This window comes from Vulpes vulpes, chromosome 2 (genome assembly GCF_048418805.1).
Source record: "Vulpes vulpes isolate BD-2025 chromosome 2, VulVul3, whole genome shotgun sequence".
Taxonomy (NCBI): domain Eukaryota; kingdom Metazoa; phylum Chordata; class Mammalia; order Carnivora; family Canidae; genus Vulpes; species Vulpes vulpes.
In genome coordinates, this window is record NC_132781.1 from 154713189 (window position 1) to 154733191 (window position 20003).

General features: G+C 42.7%; 1 protein-coding gene across 1 annotated transcript in view; it reads right to left on the reverse strand.

Annotated features, from left to right (window-relative positions):
- Positions 1-16043: 16043 nt before the first annotated feature.
- Positions 16044-20003, reverse strand: part of NCMAP (non-compact myelin associated protein) — a 42718-nt gene continuing 38758 nt past the window's right edge. The window contains exon 5 of the mRNA XM_072750793.1: positions 16044-18856. Within this exon, the coding sequence (XP_072606894.1) occupies positions 18715-18856 (142 nt within the window). The 3' untranslated portion in view covers positions 16044-18714. The remainder of the gene's footprint in view (positions 18857-20003) is intronic.

The window sequence follows — 20003 nt, forward strand, 5'->3', positions numbered from 1 at the left end:
GGTCTTGTACTTCTAGCCTCCAGAATTGTGGGAAAACAAATTTATGTCATTTAAATCACCCCATCCGTGGTAATCTATACAGAAGCCCTTAAAAATTAATATATAATTATTATCCCAATTTTAGAAATGACCAAATGAGGCCCAGGAAGGAGAAGTACATTTCCTAAAACCACACAGCCAGCATACAGCAGAACTCACTTGTAGGGTTTGGTCTATCTGCGGAAGGTTGAAACCACAACATCATAAATGGCTTGACATTTGTGTAGGTGTTAAGCAAATAGCTAGAGGAGGGAATGTAGACATACCTTATCCTATTGGCGAATGAGCAAATAAGCCTTCCTTAATCTGGTCAGCAAATGCCTCCCAGTCTGTGCCTAAACCCAGGTGAAAGAAAGGGAAAGCCAGAGGGGCTTGGGTGAGTTTTCTTCACCTCAGGCCCGGGACCATTCTGACAATAGTGGCCATAATAGTGATTAGTGATTGAAATCATTCTTTTTTTTAATAAATTAATTTTTTATTGGTGTTCAGTTTACCAACATACAGAATAACACCCAGTGCTCATCCCGTCAAGTGTCCCCTTCAGTGCCCATCACCCAATCACCCCCACCCCCCGCCCTCCTCCCCTTCCACCACCCCTAGTTCATTTCCCAGAGTTAGGAGTCTTCATGTTCTGTCTCCCTTTCTGATATTTCCCACACATTTCTTCTCCCTTCCCTTATATTCCCTTTCACTATTATTTATATTCCCCAAATGAATGAGAACATACACTGTTTGTCCTTCTCCGACTGACTTATTTCACTCAGCATAATACCCTCCAGTTCCATCCACGTTGAAGCAAATGGTGGGTATTTGGTTTCTAATGGCTGAGGAATATTCCATTGTATACATAAACCACATCTTCTTTATCCATTCATCTTTCGGTGGACACCGAGGCTCCTTCCACAGTTTGGCTATTGTGGACATTGCTGCTAGAAACATCGGGGTGCAGGTGTCCCGGCGTTTCATTGCATCTGAATCTTTAGGGTAAATCCCCAACAGTGCAATTGCTGGGTCGTAGGGCAGGTCTATTTTTAACTCTTTGAGGAACCTCCACACAGTTTTCCAGAGTGGCTGCACCAGTTCACATTCCCACCAACAGTGCAGGAGGGTTCCCTTTTCTCCGCATCCTCTCCAACATTTGTGGTTTCCTGCCTTGTTAATTTTCCCCATTCTCACTGGTGTGAGGTGGTATCTCATTGTGGTTTTGATTTGTATTTCCCTGATGGCAAGTGATGCAGAGCATTTTCTCATGTGCATGTTGGCCATGTCCATGTCTTCCTCTGAGAGATTTCTCTTCATGTCTTTTGCCCATTTCATGATTGGATTGTTTGTTTCTTTGGTGTTGAGTGTAATAAGTTCTTTATAGATTTTGGAAACTAGCCCTTTATCTGATACGTCATTTGCAAATATCTTCTCCCATTCTGTAGGTTGTCTTTTAGTTTTGTTGACTGTATCCTTTGCTGTGCAAAAGCTTCTTATCTTGATGAAGTCCCAATAGTTCATTTTTGCTTTTGTTTCTTTTGCCTTCGTGGATGTATCTTGCAAGAAGTTACTGTAGCCAAGTTCAAAGAGGGTGTTGCCTGTGTTCTCCTCTAGGATTTTGATGGAATCTTGTCTCACATTTAGATCTCTCATCCATTTTGAGTTTATCTTTGTGTATGGTGAAAGAGAGTGGTCCAGTTTCATTCTTCTGCATGTGGATGTCCAATTTTCCCAGCACCATTTATTGAAGAGACTGTCTTTCTTCCAGTGGATAGTCTTTCCTCCTTTGTCAAATATTAGTTGACCATAAAGTTCAGGGTCCACTTCTGGGTTCTCTATTCTGTTCCATCGATCTATGTGTCTGTTTCTGTGCCAGTACCACACTGTCTTGATGACCACAGCTGATTGAAATCATTCTTGACTTCATTTAAAATGAATAACAACTCTTGTTACTCTAAATAACCTTTTTATTTATTTATTTATTTTTAGTTTTTTGTCTTTATCTTCCACACCCAAATTCCCTAGCTGGGCAAGGTCCTTATGACATTGTCTTGTAAAGCTAGAGACATTGTCTAGCTGACTAGAGACCAGATGGGAACCAGTCAGCAAATATAAATTTGGACCACACACCTTCCTTTTGGCCCCCATGGAATTACTGAGGTTTGTTGTCCAGTAGCCTATGAGCGATAGACAAAGATCTTTAGGCCAGTTATATGGTGTGTGAGTATATGAATTGTGATTTGTCACCAGCAGACCCTCATCCCAAGGAATTCTAAAGGAAGTTCCGTAGGCTGAAAGGAAATGATAGCATTTAGAAATTTAGATTTATAGGACAAAAAGAACACTGGGAATGGTGAATAAGTGATAAATATTTTAAAAGCCAACTTTTTGTTCTTAAATTCTTTAAATGTCATTTGACTTTCTTTTTTTTTTTTTTTTTTTAAGATTTACTTATTTATTCTAGAGAAAGAGAGAGCACAAGCAGGGGAAGGGGGCAGAGGGAGAAGCAGACTCTCCGATGAGCAGGGAGCCTGATGACAGCAACAATGTGGGGCTATCTCAGGACCCTGAGGTCATGACACCAGAGCCAAAATCAAGAGTCAAATGCTCAACCAACTGAGCCACCAGGTGCCCCATGTCAATCAACTTTAAACCAAAAAAAAAAAAAACAAAAACAAAAAAACAAAAAGACAATGTAACTTGTGATCTTTTTAACATATATAGATGTAAAATATGTGCTAATCATGGCACAAAGGATGACAGTAGCAGTGTAAGTGGAATTGTACCCTTGTAGACACATCAATCTTCTCCAAACTGAATTTTTTTTTAATTCCAGTGTATATGTTAACATACAGTGTGAGTTTTTTAAAAATTTTATTTATTTATTCATGAGAGACACAGAGAGAGAGGCAGAGACATAAGCAGAGGGAGAAGCAAGCTCCATGCAGGGAGCCTGATGTGGGACTTGATCTTGGGACTCTGGGATCACTCCCTAAGCCAAAGGCAGACACTCAACTGCTGAGCCACCCAGGTGTCCCAACATACAGTCTTATATTAGTTTCAGCTGTACTATATAGTCATTTGACATTTCTATACATTTCCCCTCATCATGGTAAGTGTTCTTCATCCCCTTCAGCTGTTTCACCCATTCCCCACCTGCCTCCCTTCTGGTAGCCACCAGTGTGTTCTCTATAGTTAGGAGTCTATTTTTAAGGGGGACCTGGGTGGCTCAGTTGGTCGAGCGTCTGACTTTTGATTTTGGCTAGGGTCATGATCTTGGGGTCCTGGGTTGGAGTCCTTAGCTCCGTGCTCAGCAGGGAGTTGGCTTGAGATTCTCTCTTCCTCGCCCTTTGCCCCTGCCCCAGACCCCCTCAAATAAATAAGATCTTTAAAAAGAGTCTGTTTTTCTGATTGTCTTTTTTCTTTGTCCATTTGTTATGTTTCTTAAATTCGACCAATGAGTGAAATCATGTGGTATTTGTCTTTCTCTGACTTTTTTCACTTCCATTATATTCTCTAGTGCCCAATGATGGCATTGCTCTGAACTCTAGCCATTTCCCCCAATTTAAATTTAAAAATTATCAGTTTCAGTGATAACAGAATTGCTGGTTTTCTCAACAGCTGTTCAAATGTTAATAATATTCAAATGTTTTTTTTTAAGATTTTATTTATTTATTCATGAGAGATAGAGAGAGAGAGAGAGAGGCAGAGACACAGGCAGAGGGAGAAGCAGGCTCCATGCAGGAAGCCCGATGTGGGACTTGATCCCAGGTCTCCAGGATCACGCCCTGGGCTGAAGGCAGCGCTAAACCGCTGAGCTACCAGGGCTGCCCCAATAAAAGTTTTGTTGCATGGTAAAGACAACAACAATGATGGGCAGGGTGCAGGTTGTTGCAAATGGCAAGATTTATTTTTATCTTCTTGAGGTTTATTTTTATCTTCCACTGAATTTCAAAAATCTCCAAACAGAATTTTGAGGCACTTGCAAGCTGATGCCATAATTTTTATGAAGACAAATGTCTAAGAATAGCCAAGATACTGCTGAGGAAAAATTTAGGATAGGAGGCCTTGCCCTACTGTATTAGTTAAGAAAATGTAATGTCTGTGCAGAGCTTGACAAACTCACCAAAGAAGTACCACACATAGAAAAAGACCCACATGTATACGAAAGCTTGGTATAAGACAGAGATGGCATTGCAGATACTGGGGAGTGACACAGAGAAATTGGTTATGCATGTGGGAAAAAATGAAATTGGATCCATACCTTACTCTACACACAAAAGTCAATTTCCAATGATGAAACACTTAAAGTGAGAGGCAAAACTTCAAAAAAGAAAGAAAAAAAAAAGAGAGAGAAAGAAAGAAAGAAAGCTTCAAGACAATATCTTCAAGACCTAAGGATAAGGAAGACCTCCTTAGGATATAAAGAAAGTGCCAACCATAAAAGAAAAAAAGTTAAATTAAAAATGTTTGCTAATAAAAAGATACCACAGAGAGAGTAAAACAGACAAGTTACAAAATGGGAGAAGATATTTGTGACAATGTTACTATAACTGAGAACAGATTCATATCTGGCATGTATTCTTTCAAAAGTATCCTGGGACACCTGGGTGGCTCAGTGGTTGAGTGCCCTTGGCTCAGGTCGTGATCCTGGGGTCCTGGAATTCAGTCCGACATTGCGCTCCCGGTAGGGAGCCTGCTTCTCCCTCTGCCTGTGTCTCTCTCTCTGTGTTTCTCATGAATAAATAAATAAAATCTTTTAAAAAACACAAACTATCGCATACAAGTAATAAAAAAGGACAACCCAATGGAAAGACCGGCGAAGTCTTAAACCAGCATTCCATACAAGAACCTGTCAACTTCTTTAGTGATGTGGGAAATGCAAATTAAGATCACAAGATACCAATTTATATCTACTAGACTATTGCAAAGTAGGAAGTCTGGTAATTCGAAGTGTTTCTGAAGGTGTAGATGAACTAGGAATCTCATATTCTACTGACAGGAGAGTATAAATTGGTACCAACACTTTGGAAAAATGACTTGTCATTATCAAATAAAATTAAAGATGCAAACCTTATGATCCAGCAGTTCCACTCCAAACAAGGTATGTGTGTGCCAAGAGCCATGTATGAAATATTCATAACAATATTCTTCCTACTGGCAAAAACTGGACATAACCTAAATGTCTATCCCCAGGATCATGGATAGATTACAATATGTTTTTAAAATGGAATTTTTAGGGGCCCCTGGGTGGCTCAGTTGGTTGAGCATCTGACTCCTGATTTCAGCTTGGGGCATGATTTCGGGGGCATGGGACTGGCTCCATGTGGGACTTCATGCTCAATATGGAGTCTGCTTGTTTCTCTTCCTCTGCTCCTTCCCTGCTCCTTTGTGTTCTCTCTCTCAAATAAATAAATAAATAAATACATAAATAAATAAAATCTTTTCAAAAAATTAAACATGGATTTTTAAAGGAAAAGAATCGAATATAGCTGCATGTCACTAAATAGAAAAAACTTAAAATTGAGTGAAAAAATACCCAAGTTGCAGAAGGCTATGCACAGTATGAGCTCATTTATTAAAAAAAAAAAAAAAAAGGAAAAAAAAACCCTAGCAAAATTCAACAATGTATTATTTTAGGGAACCATGCACTTATGACTATTATTTTTAAGGTAAGGAACATTCAGGGGATCAGGATAGAGGTTGAGATAATGAAAGAGCCCAGAGGTAAATTATTAAACAGGATTGGTAATGCTCCAACTCTTGGGTGGAGTATGTTCAGAGCTATTTTTTTTTAAATGTTACATATTTTATTTGGTGTTTTACAAATATAACACAGTATAGGGAGAAAGAAAAACTCCTGGCAATATGGTTAGATTGTAGACAAAAGAATTTAATGGCTGGTATGCAAAAAGACAATCGAAAGTGTTGGAGGAAAAGAACTTTGAAACTAGAATTTAATCTCTAGTTATATTGTCCTTTAAATACTAGAGAGAAGTAAATATTTATTCAAGACCTCAGAAATATTGCCACATAAAGACCTTCTTTGAAATCACTCCTAAAGAAGAGAACTGAATCCAGAAGAAAGCAATGAAGCATGGAGGGTAAAGGTGAAAAAATGACTTAATAAATTGTATTAGTGTCCAAAAAATTGCGATCTACTACTGTCCCCCCAAACCCCTAAAATATTACAGGTTCTAGTACTAAAACTCTAAGTGTTCCTTCTTGGCAATCAGAGAGCTCCAAACTCAAGCAACAATAGATAATACTTAATATCCATAATATTGCCAAAAATTAGAAACTCAAAGTAATTCAAAGGGCCAGTAAGGGGATGGAGGAAACAGGATTTTCCACAAATTGATGTAGGTATAAATTATGTGTGCTTCTTCCCTGGAAGGCCTTTTGGCTGTACTTTGTCAAATTAACTATATCTATGCCCTATGATTGAGCAATTCTACCCCAGGGCATATAAACCTTCCTCACCTCCGCCAAAATATCAAAAAAGACCTCACATACAGATCAGTAAGGATATATATTTTAGAGTTTCTTTCCTTTTGTGTATGTAGTTGGAGCTGGAAGCAAACTGTGTATCCACCATTAAGGAGATGGGTGAGAAAAATATGGTACATGATGGACACTGTGCAGTGGTCAAAAATAATAAACTGATTTATATTCAGCAATACGGTTAGATCTTCAAAAAACACACTTAATGGTAAAAATAAGAAACAGAATATATCACATTTATGTAAAACTTGTATAAATTTAAAACATGTATTCTTAAAAGTTTATGTATTTTTCAAGACCCATTCATTCATTCCATCATGTATTCATTAAGTACTTTTTCATTATTTATTATGAGAGGTACTGCTCTTGACATTGGGAATACAGCAGCCAACAAACCAGAATTCTGGTTTTTATGGAACTTATATGCTATTAGAAGAAGGCAGATAATTAAGAAACATAAATGAGGAACGCAAGATGGAGATGGTTGATGAGCGAAATGTGTTGTTTTACAAAGGGTGGCCATGGTCATAATTGCATGGTTCCCTAAAACATGGTCTCTCTGATAAGGTGATCTTTGAGCCTACTTCAAGAGGAGGAGCAAGACAATGGCTTTGTGGAGGAGGAGAATTCCAGGCAAAGAAAACAGTAGGTGCAAAGGTCCTGAGGTGGGCGTGTGTTTGGCATGTTTTAGAAACATTAGGAAGATCAATGTGTGGCTAGAGTGGAGTGAGAGAGGGAGCCGCAGGAAGTGAGACAGGTTATGGTGGCCAAGATTTTGCTTGGAATTCATTAGAGGCGTTTTAGCAAGGGGAGCGAAATGTTCGGCTTATTTTTAAAAGATCACTGTGGTTACTGTGGCAGAGACAAGACTAGAAGCTGGGGGAGCAGAGAAGAGACTGTTACAGGGATCCAGGACAGAGATGATGGTGATGTAGAGTCACATTGTGGAAAAAAAATGTCAAAGGCTAAAAGAAAAAACAAAAACAAAGGAAAGCTTCAGCAGAATATCTTTAAGAACTAGAGACAGGGAATACTTCTTTAAACAACATATTTTTAAAAGTGCTAACCATAAAAGAAAGAAATTGATAAATCTGGCTATAGCCTGTTCATCAAAAGATACCACAGAGAGAGGAAAAAGACAAGTTTCAAAGTGGGAAAAGAGATACAACTTAAAAATAGAGCAGACAATAAATGGGTGGGTGTGAGGGAAATAGAAGAATCCAGAATGGCTGAGGGTTTGGGCCTGAACCACTAGGAGAAGGGAGTTGCTTTTCACTGGGTGGGAGAGACTGGGGAGGAGTAGCTTTTGGTGGAAAAAGCAGAAGAGCTGTTTGAGATGCCTGTTAGACACCCAAGTGGAACTATCAAGCGGTCTGTTGGCCATTTACGTCTAAAATTCGGGGAGAGATCCAATGATACTCACTTGGGAGTTGTAGCATCTGGATGGTACTCGAATCATGGAATTAGATGAAGTCTGAGACCAAGTAGGGAAGGTGATGAGGAGCCAGCAAAGGAGACCTAGAAGGAATGGTCACTGAGGTCAGAGGAGAACCAGGTAAGAAAGTATTTCCAGGGACCCCTGGGTGGCTCAGTGGTTGAGCGTCTGCGTTCAGCTCAGGGTGTGATCCTGGAACCTTGGGATCGAGTCCCACATCAAGCTCCCTGCATGGAGCCTGCTTCTCCTTCTGCCTGTGTCTCTGCCTCTCTCTCTCTCATAAATAAATAGAAAAAAAAAAAGAGAAAGAAAGAAAGAAAGAAAGAAAGAAAGAAAGAAAGAAAGAAGAAAGAAAGAAAGAAAGAAAGAAAGAAAGAAAGAAAGAAAGAAAGAAAGAAAGAAAGAAAGAATTTCCAGCAGGAAAAGGTGATAGGCCATGCCTGGTCCTGCTGCTGTAAGCAGCTGAGGTATGCAAGGAGGACTGAGTTGATCTGGAAAGGATAATTTCATGCAGTGATGGAGTTGAAGGCCTCACTGGAGAAGGCTCTAGAGAGACCAGGAAGAGAAGTGGGAGAGCAAGTAGAGACAACCCTTTTTTGTTTTGTTTAAATTTTTGTGAGCAGGAGATCTGAATTTTATTTCCACTCATCACTCCCTTGATTCAAATAGAGGTACAAAACATAGAAACAACAACAACACAATCAGGCTGTGAGATTAGCAACTCACCCTCCTCCTAATCACTCCCAAATCAGGACATATGGCTGGTGTTTAATTGATGTTTATCCTCCCTCCTCCTGCTCCTCCTCTATCCTGGGCTCTGGTCTTCCCTGAAGCCGCCACCAACAGGTGGGATGGGGGGTGGGGGCAGGGCAGACCTGGAGAAGCTAGTGTAGGCAGCCCAGTCCTCTGAGAATAGGTGAGGTGAGGACACGGGGTAGGCTTCCATCATCTTTCTCTTTCTCAGCCTCTTCATGGTCCCTTGCCCCCCAAATACAACCACATTGTCCCTCTGACCCCTCATTCTCACCTGTACAGCCCCTGTAAGACTGCCAAATGTTAGTGGTCCTCACGCCAAGGTCATCACTTCCCTAGTCTACAACTCCTTCTTTAGGCATATGTCCCTCTACAACCTCCGCACACCCCTGACCTGCAGGAGTCAGAGGCTGGAGGTTTGGGGCGGGGGCTACTTGAGTAGCAATCAGCACCTTCATGACGACTTGCCCCAGCAGCCCCAGAACCTCCAGAAGTGACTGTGGGGATGATGCCTCCTGTCCTCCTCCACCTCCCTCAGATACCACTTCTTGCTTTTTCCTCTGAGCTCCACTTCTCCTTTAAAAGATGCTCCTGTCTTCCCACCCATGACTTCCAAGTGCAACCCTGAGTGTGTGCATACCCTCCTGCTATGTATCTCACAAATTTCTCTACCACAAGAGAGGTGACAGTTCTTCTGAGTACTCACAGTCCCACAGACAGAATGGGGCCCTAACACAGTGCCCCAGAGACAATGAGGTGAGAACAGAGTTCCAGGGCAGGAGGGACCAGGTGCAAGAAGGCATCTCTCAGGAATCCACACTAAGCAAAACGGAAGTAGATCTGGAGGAAAGTGTGGTGCCAGGCACTTGGGCTCTTTGGGGGCAAGGAAGAGGATGACAAACTGAGCTTTAGACATGAGCGCTGTGGCCCCAGTGCACAGGTCCAGAAAGCCAGTGTCCAGGTCCTGCTTGATGCCTAGAGCCGCAGACTCCCCTTGGCCTCTATGGCTGTGCTTACGGTCATGTTCACGTCCTCTGTGGTAGCGCTGTGATGAGAGTGGCCATGGTACAAATCCTCAGGTGAATGTCTACGGTTGCAACTCTGGGCGTGTCCATGCCGGATGCTCTTATGAGTGTGACCATGGCCATGGGGGTTGCTGTGCCCTTGGTGGAAATCTATTCATGAGTGCCTATAATGGTGGCCATGGAAGTGTTTGTGCAGGTCACCAGCAGCCCCAACGCCGCCCAGGTCAGCAGTCCCACAGCCACCCAGTGGGGACCCCCTAGGCCTCTGGCCATGAAGCTGACCAGAGGGACAGAGACAGTGACTCCATTCAACACTTAGCTCTATACCAATGTGGGATCTGCTTCTCTCCACTCATGCCGTCTGTCCATGTCTATGGGCTGCTCCTCTATTCCATTCTATCCCCAGCCGCATTGTTCCCAAGGCTGTTCCTGAGACAGCACTTTGGACGAATCTTGCTGTTGAGGAAAACAGAGAGATGGCACAGTGCCCGAAGGGGCCTATGTGGTATGTAGTCTACAGATAGCTTACCTTTGCTTGACTTTAATAAGAAACAAATTCAATAAATTAAAAGAGGTGTCTATGGCAGAGAAGAAAAGTAGCAGCGGAGATTTAGAGTAAAGTGGAAAAGATGAGAAAAGAGTGGGGTCTAATGTGGTGAAAGATGACGGCATGTTATGAATTGAAGAGGATGGTAGAAGGATTTCTGCAGGGGGCCAGCAGAGGGGAGAAACAAAACAAAACAAACATCATCCTCTTCTCCCCTCTGATCTTCACCTTGCAGAGCAAACTGCTCGATTCAAGGTCACAAACACTTGGAGGCACCCAGCAGTCTCAGTCCGTGGAGCCTGCCACTCTCCATCTCAGGGCTGCGAGTTAGAGCCCCATGTTGGGTTGCAGAGATGACTTAAAAATAAAATCATTAACAAACAACAAGCAGACAAACAAACAAAAACCCCACCAGGTTGTGAATGCTCACACGTGAACATTTTTTCATCTCTTTTACTCCCATGTGCCTCCCCAGGCAAGAACTGAAAAGCTGAAAAGAATGAATAAATTGGTTGTTACATTTCTTTGAGATCAATTAAGGCATCACAGCATTTTTTAAGCATTTATACAGGGGCCCCGGTATAATTCATTCAAGAGGAGGTGTTGAGCAGGAGAGGGACCCTCTCTGCTAACGCCCGGGCTGTAATCAGACAGAGGGTTTCACTTCACCGGACACCTGAAGGCCAGTCCGGTTTCTACCTGCCTCTCCTGAACGTGGGCTGACCGTCAGAGTCCGGGACAGTAGTATCTGCTGAACTGCGGCAGTTTGCTCCTTTGCCAGGAAATGTTCTGTGCAGGGAATGGGTGTTGCGGGACAAAAGGCTACAGAGCTGACACAATGAGCCTGCTGTGTGCTCCCATCCAGTGGGCTTGAGGCAATTCCTGGAGACATTTTTGTTGGGTTACTGCACACCCACAAAGAGCTACTTAAAAAAGGGAAAAGAACAAAACTTTACAATTAGAGGGCTATTTAGAAAAGGCATTTAAAAACTAACAGATACACAGATGCTCCTGTTACTTCTTGCAACGGACTCTAAATTGTTCTCCCAGCCTCCAGTCTCTCCCACGCCACGCCACTCTGCACACTGTAGCAGGATTAATCTCCTGAAAGCACAGATCTGACCCTGTCCCTTCGATGCTCAAGCACCTTCAGTGGCTCCCTACTCCCTTTAAAATAACCAAGCACTGAAGATCCTTCATACTGGAGCCTCTCTTCTCTTCCCTCTCCTCTCCTTTCCATCTCCCACTGCTCCCTTGGACATGTGCTAAACGTCCAAGGGAGCAGCAGGATGCTCATCTTGATCTCTTTTTCCATCCTTCTACTCTTCCCCTGACTTACTCCAATTCAGTCTTTCACTATTTGTTGTTTCTTCTGGGGAGATTTCTCCCCAACTTACCAACCTCTGGGCTGAACTAGGCACTCCAGCAAGAGGCTTATAAATAAAAAAAAACCCCTGAAGTTCCTCCTATCACAAAATTGCTCTAAATTGTAGTTGTTTGCTTAATTGTTTGTCTTCCCTGCTACACAGTAAGCTCTGTGAGGTCGGGCACCATATCCATCTTGCTTGCCACTGTATCTCCAGGGCCTGGTACGTGCTCATGAACATAAGCAAGCAAGAGAGAGAAAATGAACTGAACAATCTGCCTTGACTCCGAAGCTTTTTTCTTGCTTTTCTTTCTGCCACCTGACCTGTCTTTGCCACCTTTCTTGGTCTATGAAATTTCTACCCAAACCACACATATTCACTCCCTCGATTCATAAGAAAGTTGACACTGCAGGAAAGAATGGTCTTTTCAAAAAAACGTTCCTGAGTCAATAGGATGTCTATAGGAGAAAAGAATCTTGACCCTACCTCACACACACACACACACACACACACCAAAATGAACTTCAGATGGATTGTATATTTAAATATGGAAAGTAAAATAATAAGACTTTTGGAAGAAAACATGAGAAAAATCTTCAAAATCTTTAGGTAGGCAAAGATTCCTTAAACGGGATACAAAAAGCACTAATTAAAAAGGAGAACATTGGGGATCCCTGGGTGGCTCAGCAGTTTAGCACCTGCCTTCAGCCTGGGGCGTGATCCTGGAGACCCGGGATCGAGTCCTGCGTCGGGTTCCCTGAATGGAGCTTGCTTCTCCCTCTGCCTGTGTCTCTGCCTCTCTCTCCCTCTCTCTGTGTATCTCATGAATAAATAAATAAAATCTTTTAAAAAAAACTCATAAAAAAGGAGAATATTGGTAAATTACCATTTGGGCTAAAAAGTTATTTTCATTAAAACACACCATCAAGAGACTTAGAAAAGCAGAGACAATAGAGAAATAATAGAGAAAATCAACGAAACCAAAAATTGTTTTTTTTATAACAATTAATAAAATTAACAAACCTTTAACTGAGTTGGTCAAGAAAAAAAGAGAGGGACACCTGGGTGGCTCAGCATGATCAGCTTGGGGCATGATCCTGGGATCCTGGGATCAAGTCCCGCATCAGGCTCCCCACAGGGAGCCTGCTTCTCCCTCTGCCTGGGTCCCTGCCTTTTTCTGTGTCTCTCCTGAATAAATGAAATATTTTTAAAAATTGGACAGATTAATCATACAATGCAGTGATTCCCCTACTAAGGTAAACGCCCAAGACATTTAAATGTATGTCTACACCAAACTTGTACATGAATGTTTACTGCAGCATTATTCATAATAGCAAAAAGAGTAGGAACAATCCAAATATCTATCAGCTGGAAACTGGATAAACAAACTGTGGTATAGCCATATAATGGCATGATATCCACCCACAAAAAGGAAGGGAGTACTATTTCATGCTATGACATAGATGAACCTTGAAAACATTATGCTAAGTGAAAGGCACCAGTCATAAAAGGCTACATATTGGGCAGCCCCGGTGGCGCAGTGGTTTAGCGCTGCCTTGGGCCCAGGGCATGATCCTGGAGACCTGGGATCGAGTCCTGCATCAGGCTCCCTGCATGGAGCCTGCCTCTCCCTCTGCCTGTGTCTCTGCCTTCAATTTCCCTCTCTCATAAATAAATAAAATCTTTTAAAAAATAAAAGGCTACATATTGTCTGACTGCATTAATATGAAATGTCCAGAATAGGAAAATTCATAGAAAATGTGAATTAATGGTTGTCAGGGTCTGGGGATAGAGGGCTATGGGAATTATCTGCTAATGGATAGGGAGCTTCTTTTGGGGGTGATGTTCTGGAATTTGATTAGTGGTGATGGATGCACAGCACCATGAATAGACTAACAACCACTGACTTGTATATATTTTTAAATAGTTTATTTAATTTATTTGAGAGAGAGAGGAAGGATGAGCAAGGTGAGGGGCAGAGGCAGAGAGACCAGCAGACTTCCCATCGAGCGGGGAGCCCGATGTGGGGCTTGATCCCAGGACCCTAAGATCATGACCTGAGCCAGAGGCAGATGCTTAATCAAGTGAGCCATCCAGACGCCCTGACTTGCATGTTTTAAAGGGTAAAGTTGATGGAATGTAAATTATAGCTCAATAAAGCTGTTATTAAAATAAAGGTAAGCCACAGGATAACAGAGGACTTATATCCAGAATGTATATAAAACTCCTACAAGTCAATAATGAAAAAGGAAGACAACCAAAACCAAAAAAGGGACAAATGGAAAAGTAACTTTACAAAAGATGAATCTAAAGGGCTAAGAAACATTAAAAAATGGGAGTGTCTCGATGGCTCAGTGGGTTAAGCATCTGCCTTCAGCTCAGATCGTGATCTTGGGGTCCTGAGTTCAAACCCCCCCATTGGTCTCCCTGCTCAGCGGGGACCCTGCTTCTCTCTCTCCCTCTGCTGCTCTCCCTGCTCTGGCTCTCTCTCTCTCTCTCAAATAAATAAAATCTTTAAAAACAAAGTAAAACTAAAAGAAAAAAAAAACATGAAATAGGAGACCAGTTCCACTAATCATCAAGGAATTCAATTAAAACCATCATGAGAAACCACTGTGAGTCCATCAGAATGACTGAAATTCAAGATAATATCCTAGTGTCCGTGAAGGATGTGGAGCAAGTGGAACTCCCCCACTCTCCTGGTGGGGATGTTAGTTGGTGCAGCTCTGTTCAGCACTGTCAACGAAGGCTAAATATAACCTATACCCTGTGTGTTACTCAACTGGAAATATTCCCCACAGAAATATGTATACGACCACCAAACTGTTCTTAGCAGTCCTACTCGTTACAAACCCAAACTGCAAACCACTTCTATGTACATCAAACAGTAGAGTGGATAAAAACACATCACGTATCAAAGATGACCACAATGAGCACGAACGACCTTCAGCTGAATGTGGACAGATATTATAAACATCGTGTTGTGCAGGAGAAGCCAGAAACAAAAGAGTTTACCCTACAATTCTACTTATAGACAAAATTGTTCTAGGGATGAAGAAGTCAGGACACTGGTTACTTTTTGTGGGAGGGGAGTGGGGTAGGGGGAGGAAAGGAGCTCTTGGGATGCTGGAAATGCTCTGTCTCTTCATCTTCATGCTGGTTACACAAGTGAGCTCAGTTTTTGTGAACATGTTTCGAGTCGTGTGTGTGTACATGTGTGTGTTGTACTTCAGTAAAAAGCTTTACTTAAAAAAATCCTATCCATTTTTCCAGGTCCTTTTATTTATTTATTTTTTTAAAGATTTCATTTATTTATTCATGAGAGACACACACAGAGAGAGGCAGAGACTCAGGCAGAGGGAGAAGCAGGCTCCAATGCATGAAGCCCGATGTGGGACTCAATCCCAGGACCCTGGGATCATGCCCTGAGCCAAAGGCAGACGCTCAACCACTGGGCCACCCAGGCGTTCCCCTTCTAGGTCCTTTTAAAATACTTCCTCATTGGGGGACCAGATCAAACTAGAGAACCAGTTTGGTCCAGACGCCATGGCTGTTGCTATCAAAATAAGCTCACATAGCCAACTCCACCGATACAGGGCTGGACTCAAGAACGGGCCTGCCATGCTGCTAGAACTCCTAATGCTGCTGCCTCTTGAAATGCAGCAAGCCAACATACCTGCCACCAGAGCATATTTACACCTTTCCTTTCCTTTGATGTTACCAACTTCTGGATTCAAAGTCCATAGCAGAGGTGCCTGATTGGCAGGCCGTGGGTCCTATGCCCTCACCCTAGCAGCAAGAGACTCCAGGAAAATGAGTGTCTGTCCTTTTCAGCTTTTATAGCAGGAGATGGTCTTGCTTCTCAAAGAGGCCGACTCCCCAAACACAAGAAGGGCCACCGAAAGAAGGACATGTTACTCCCCTGTGCCTGTTTCCTCACCCCCAAAATAGAAATAGTGATGGCTCCTACACATGGGAGCTGTAATGGTTAGAGGAGCTGGTGCGTATAAAAGGCCCATCACATACCTGGAACACATCAGAAACAATTAATGGTAAGTGTCGTTATTGGTGACTTGGGTTGCATTCTAATGTCTACATCACTCCGTGGGGCCCCCAAATCTCGACATATCAGCATTCCTGGTGTTTAACAGCAGGCTCTGGAATGGGATTCCTTTTGTAAGAGTTAATCAAGCTACCAAGTTTTCCAACTCATGGTAAGGCCCATTGTCGGCAGCCCACCTTTCCCACCGCCCTTTAGAAATGAGAGCACAGTGTTTGCAACAGCCGAGGCTTTCCCCCCACAGGACACTATTTACATTGTTAGGGGAAGGCAGTTCTTAGAAAAGGTATTTGTTAACTCTAAATTTAATTGAAGTCAACTCAACGGATGCTTGATTTAAGTCTCTTTATTTTTTAGACATTTTCTTTAGACATTTAGTATCTTTTGTTGATTCAGTGGCCGATTAAGGCAGCATCTGCTGAGTTAGGAAAGGCACCTGTCAGAAATGAAATACTCCCGTGTTGCAAGGCCCCTGTCCCAGGAAACCACTGCAGCCTCCTTGAAGAGTGGGGACAGTGACAGTGTGTTTAGTAGCACCTCACCTTGCACATAGGTGCCCTCAAAGGATGTTTACTGAGTTATCTTCATTAGTTAAAAACAAAACACTAGAACCCCTTTCTTGGCCTCCCCTCACCTCTCTCTCCGCGCCCCCTCCACTTCCAAGCTTTCATTTAGCAAAAGAACATATAACAGAGAATAATTCCTCTAATAATTCCAGGAAGATTCCAGTATGGGCAGAAGAGTTTGGTTTTAGGGCTGGAACATTCCAAAAAAAAATTTTTTTTCTTTTTTTAAAGCAGAACAATTTTTTGGAAACATATCTATTTGGGATTTGAGTCCTTCAGGAAATAGCTTTTCCTGGTTGGATGCCATTTCACCCTTTGCTCCCTGGGGATTAGACTTATGGGAAATGAAAGAGGAATCCTTAGAGCTTTGATGGGCTCAGAGAGGGGGCCTTTGACTCCAGTCATGGGAGCCCAGAGGAGGCTACCAAAGTGGCTTTGCCCCATACTGTCAATTTGGAAGCTAGACTCCTGACCTCTGCTGAGATACATGGGCCTTTGCTCAGACACATGTTCGGCCCACAAAAGAAATTCATGTTCTCTGAGCCAGGATGTTAAAGAAGAATGTGGTACAACAGAGAGAGGGACTTTGGGTTCAAAGAGCCGTGGGTTTGAGTCTCATCTTTGCAACTTAACTAGCTGTGTGGCTGTGGACAAGCCCTTTTCTCTTTGAATCTGCAACTTGCAGCTGCAAACAGAAAACATAATTCCTTCCAGGGTTATTAGAAAAATAAATCCTATGAGATAATTTGCATGAAAGCATCTTGCCAAGCACCTGATACTTGGTAGATATTTAAACACAGTAGGGAGAAAAGATGTTTGGGGTAGGAAGTATTTGCCAGTATTTTTCCAGACTTATCCAAGCGAGCATTTTTAGAGTGGGATGACATGACTCTGTGACCCTGGGTCAGTCTTCTTACCTTCCTGACCCTCAGTTTCCCCTCAGAAGAGATTTCTGATTCCAAGAGGAAGAGACTCTTAGAATTTGAGGTTAAATGTCGGAGTGTGTCACTTTCTGTAACAGAGTAAAGATTTATGACCTTGTTTCCAAGATGCCTTTAATTGTAAGGTGTACAACTGATTAAAAACAGCTTTTTGAGAGAGAAAAAAAAAATACTACATTAATGGACCCATCAATTTGAAGACATATCCTGATTTCAGAATCATTAAAATGTGAACAAATATGTCTTGCCATTGAAGAAATACTGTAACAATAATGCTGGCTCTCATTTATTAAGCATCTGCTGAGTGCCAGGCACTCCCCGAGCTGCTCTACTAAGTCCTTGACTAGTTAAAGTAAGCTTGTGAGGCAGAGGTCATCATCCCCACTTCGTGGTTAGCCATCCCAGTATGGAGTGCTCGCATCACTCTGCCAAGACCACACAACCAGGAGGTAGGGCTTGGAAGGCAAGTCTTAATTTCAAAATGGCTCCCCTCTCAGTAGATTGTTCTCCAGGCTAAGGAGTCAAAGAGAGAAATGGTTTGCAAATGTCATACTTTGAATGTGGCCTGAATCTCTGTGAGGTTATCAGGAAGGACCCAGGTGACATAAACAGGATTGTCATCTGATCAGTCTCTAATACTGGTCCTTGGAGGGAAATGTTACCTGGAGAGAGAGGATTGCTCAGAAACCAGAGGGAAGCCAAGAAATGAGACTGAGTCGGGCTTAATCCCGCCCCAAAGGGAGAGGAGGGGCTCTGACTAGCTCCAGACTCATTCAAGGTCCACGGACACTGCAATAAGCTTTGACCCCAGAGGCCATCATTCCTCAAGGTCATCCTATTCCTTCATCTCTCTTTGCTAATGAAAAATAGAAAACTTTTGAGGAGAATTGTTTCTCCCCCAACCAAAACCCGCTGACTGGTTGTCATAAGCTAGCTAGCGGTCATCTAGTACCAGAACAAGTCCTACATTAACAAGTTGGTTTTTTGGTTAGTTAGCCCAAGTTAGTTCCCCTGTGCCTGATTAATGGGATTGAGCATTTTGCTCTGCAAAGATGTGGCTATAGCACTTATTCTGATAGGACCCCAGTGGCAGACCCTGTTGTGATAACTCTTGAGAGCATGTGCTGCTGACCTCTGACTCCTGACCAGAAGACTCCTGGGCTGTCTGTCTGTCTAGCAGTTGTGCTTGGGGGAGAGAGCCACACCCGCTTCAGTGGATTCCCAACATAGCTCTACCTCATCAGATCACAACAGAATCTTCAACAGCCTTGTGGAAGGGTGGCACCAGGGATATGGATATAGCTAGGGTGGGGCAGGGCAAGACAGGGTTGGGGGTTGCCTGAAGCATCAGGAATTGCATAAGAGATGTTCCCGTTGACCCAATCCTGGAAGGAACTCTCATAGTGAAGCTGCCAGAGGAGAAATGTGCTTCTGGATCTTGACTGAAGAAGGCCCTTTGGACGGTGGCCAAGATAGCACCCGCGTGGGGGGGCGGTCACCGAGTCTCCACGTGGACGTCAACGGGGCTGAAGGTCACAGTTGCAGGGTGCTGGCTGCTGTTGTTGTTTGGGCCCAAGGCAGAAGGCGAGGCTGGCTTGGGCCCCTTGGGCTCCAGCTCCCGCCTCGTCCTCATTTTCCTGGAATGAGATACGCATGCATGCTTGAGTCTTCGACCTTGTCTAACCTATGATTTTGGCTCTGGCAACGAGATTAATGTAGATCATCATTAAATCACGCTGCTTAACTGCCAATCACAGAATTTTACAACTGGGGGGGGGGGACCTTAGAAATCAGCTAGTCAGACCCTTCCATTTTTTGTGTAACCCAGATGAGATATTTAGCTGTATTTTTTTCCCATTAATGAATGGGTTAAGTGACTCAGATAGGTGATTACATTTTTTTTATTAAAGATTTTTATTTATTTATTCATAGACAGAGAGAGAGAGAGAGGCAGAGACACAGGCAGAGGGAGAAGCAGGCTCCCTGCAGGGAGCCCGCTGTGGGACTGGAGCCTGAGTCTCCAGGATCGTGCCCCAGGCTGCAGGCGGCGCCAAACTGCTGCGCCACCAGGGCTGCCCCAGAGAGGTGACTACATTAAAGACAAATGAAGATACTATGATTTTTTTCAGTTCAAAGTGGTAGTGTGAGTTAAATTTTGCAGTTTCATTATGTTGCCAAGTTTATTGCTAGAAATATTTAAGAACTTTTTGCATAGTTGAGAAGAGAATGGACTTAAAATGTACATCCAATCTTTCATATCATATGCCAGAAAATTCAGTGACTGACAATAATCATTAATTCTAATGTCTACATGAAATTTCATCTTGTTGATCTAACATAATACTTTAAAAAAATTTCAAATGCTCAGAAAAGTTGCACAAATAGTACAACTATTACCTGAGTATCGTTCACAGAACAATTCACTGATTGCCAGCAGTTTGCCACATTTGCCTTCTCTCTCTCTCTCTCTCTCTTCATTAACACACATGCACACACACGCACACACAATTACACAGAGTGTTTTTCTAAATCCTGAACCACTTGAGTTAGCTGCAGACATCATGCCACTTCATCCCTAACTACATCATGCCACTACATCCCTAACTGACTTCATCCCTAACTACTCCTCAAAACAAGGGCATTCTCCATGTAACCATCACTATCCCACTTGGTTATATTCTCCATGTAACTGGTCCCAGTTGAAGAGACCATTTTAAAGATGACCAAATCGAGGCACAGCGAGGTTAAGTGACTTGCCTGCCTTTGAGAGGCCAAAGACTAAGC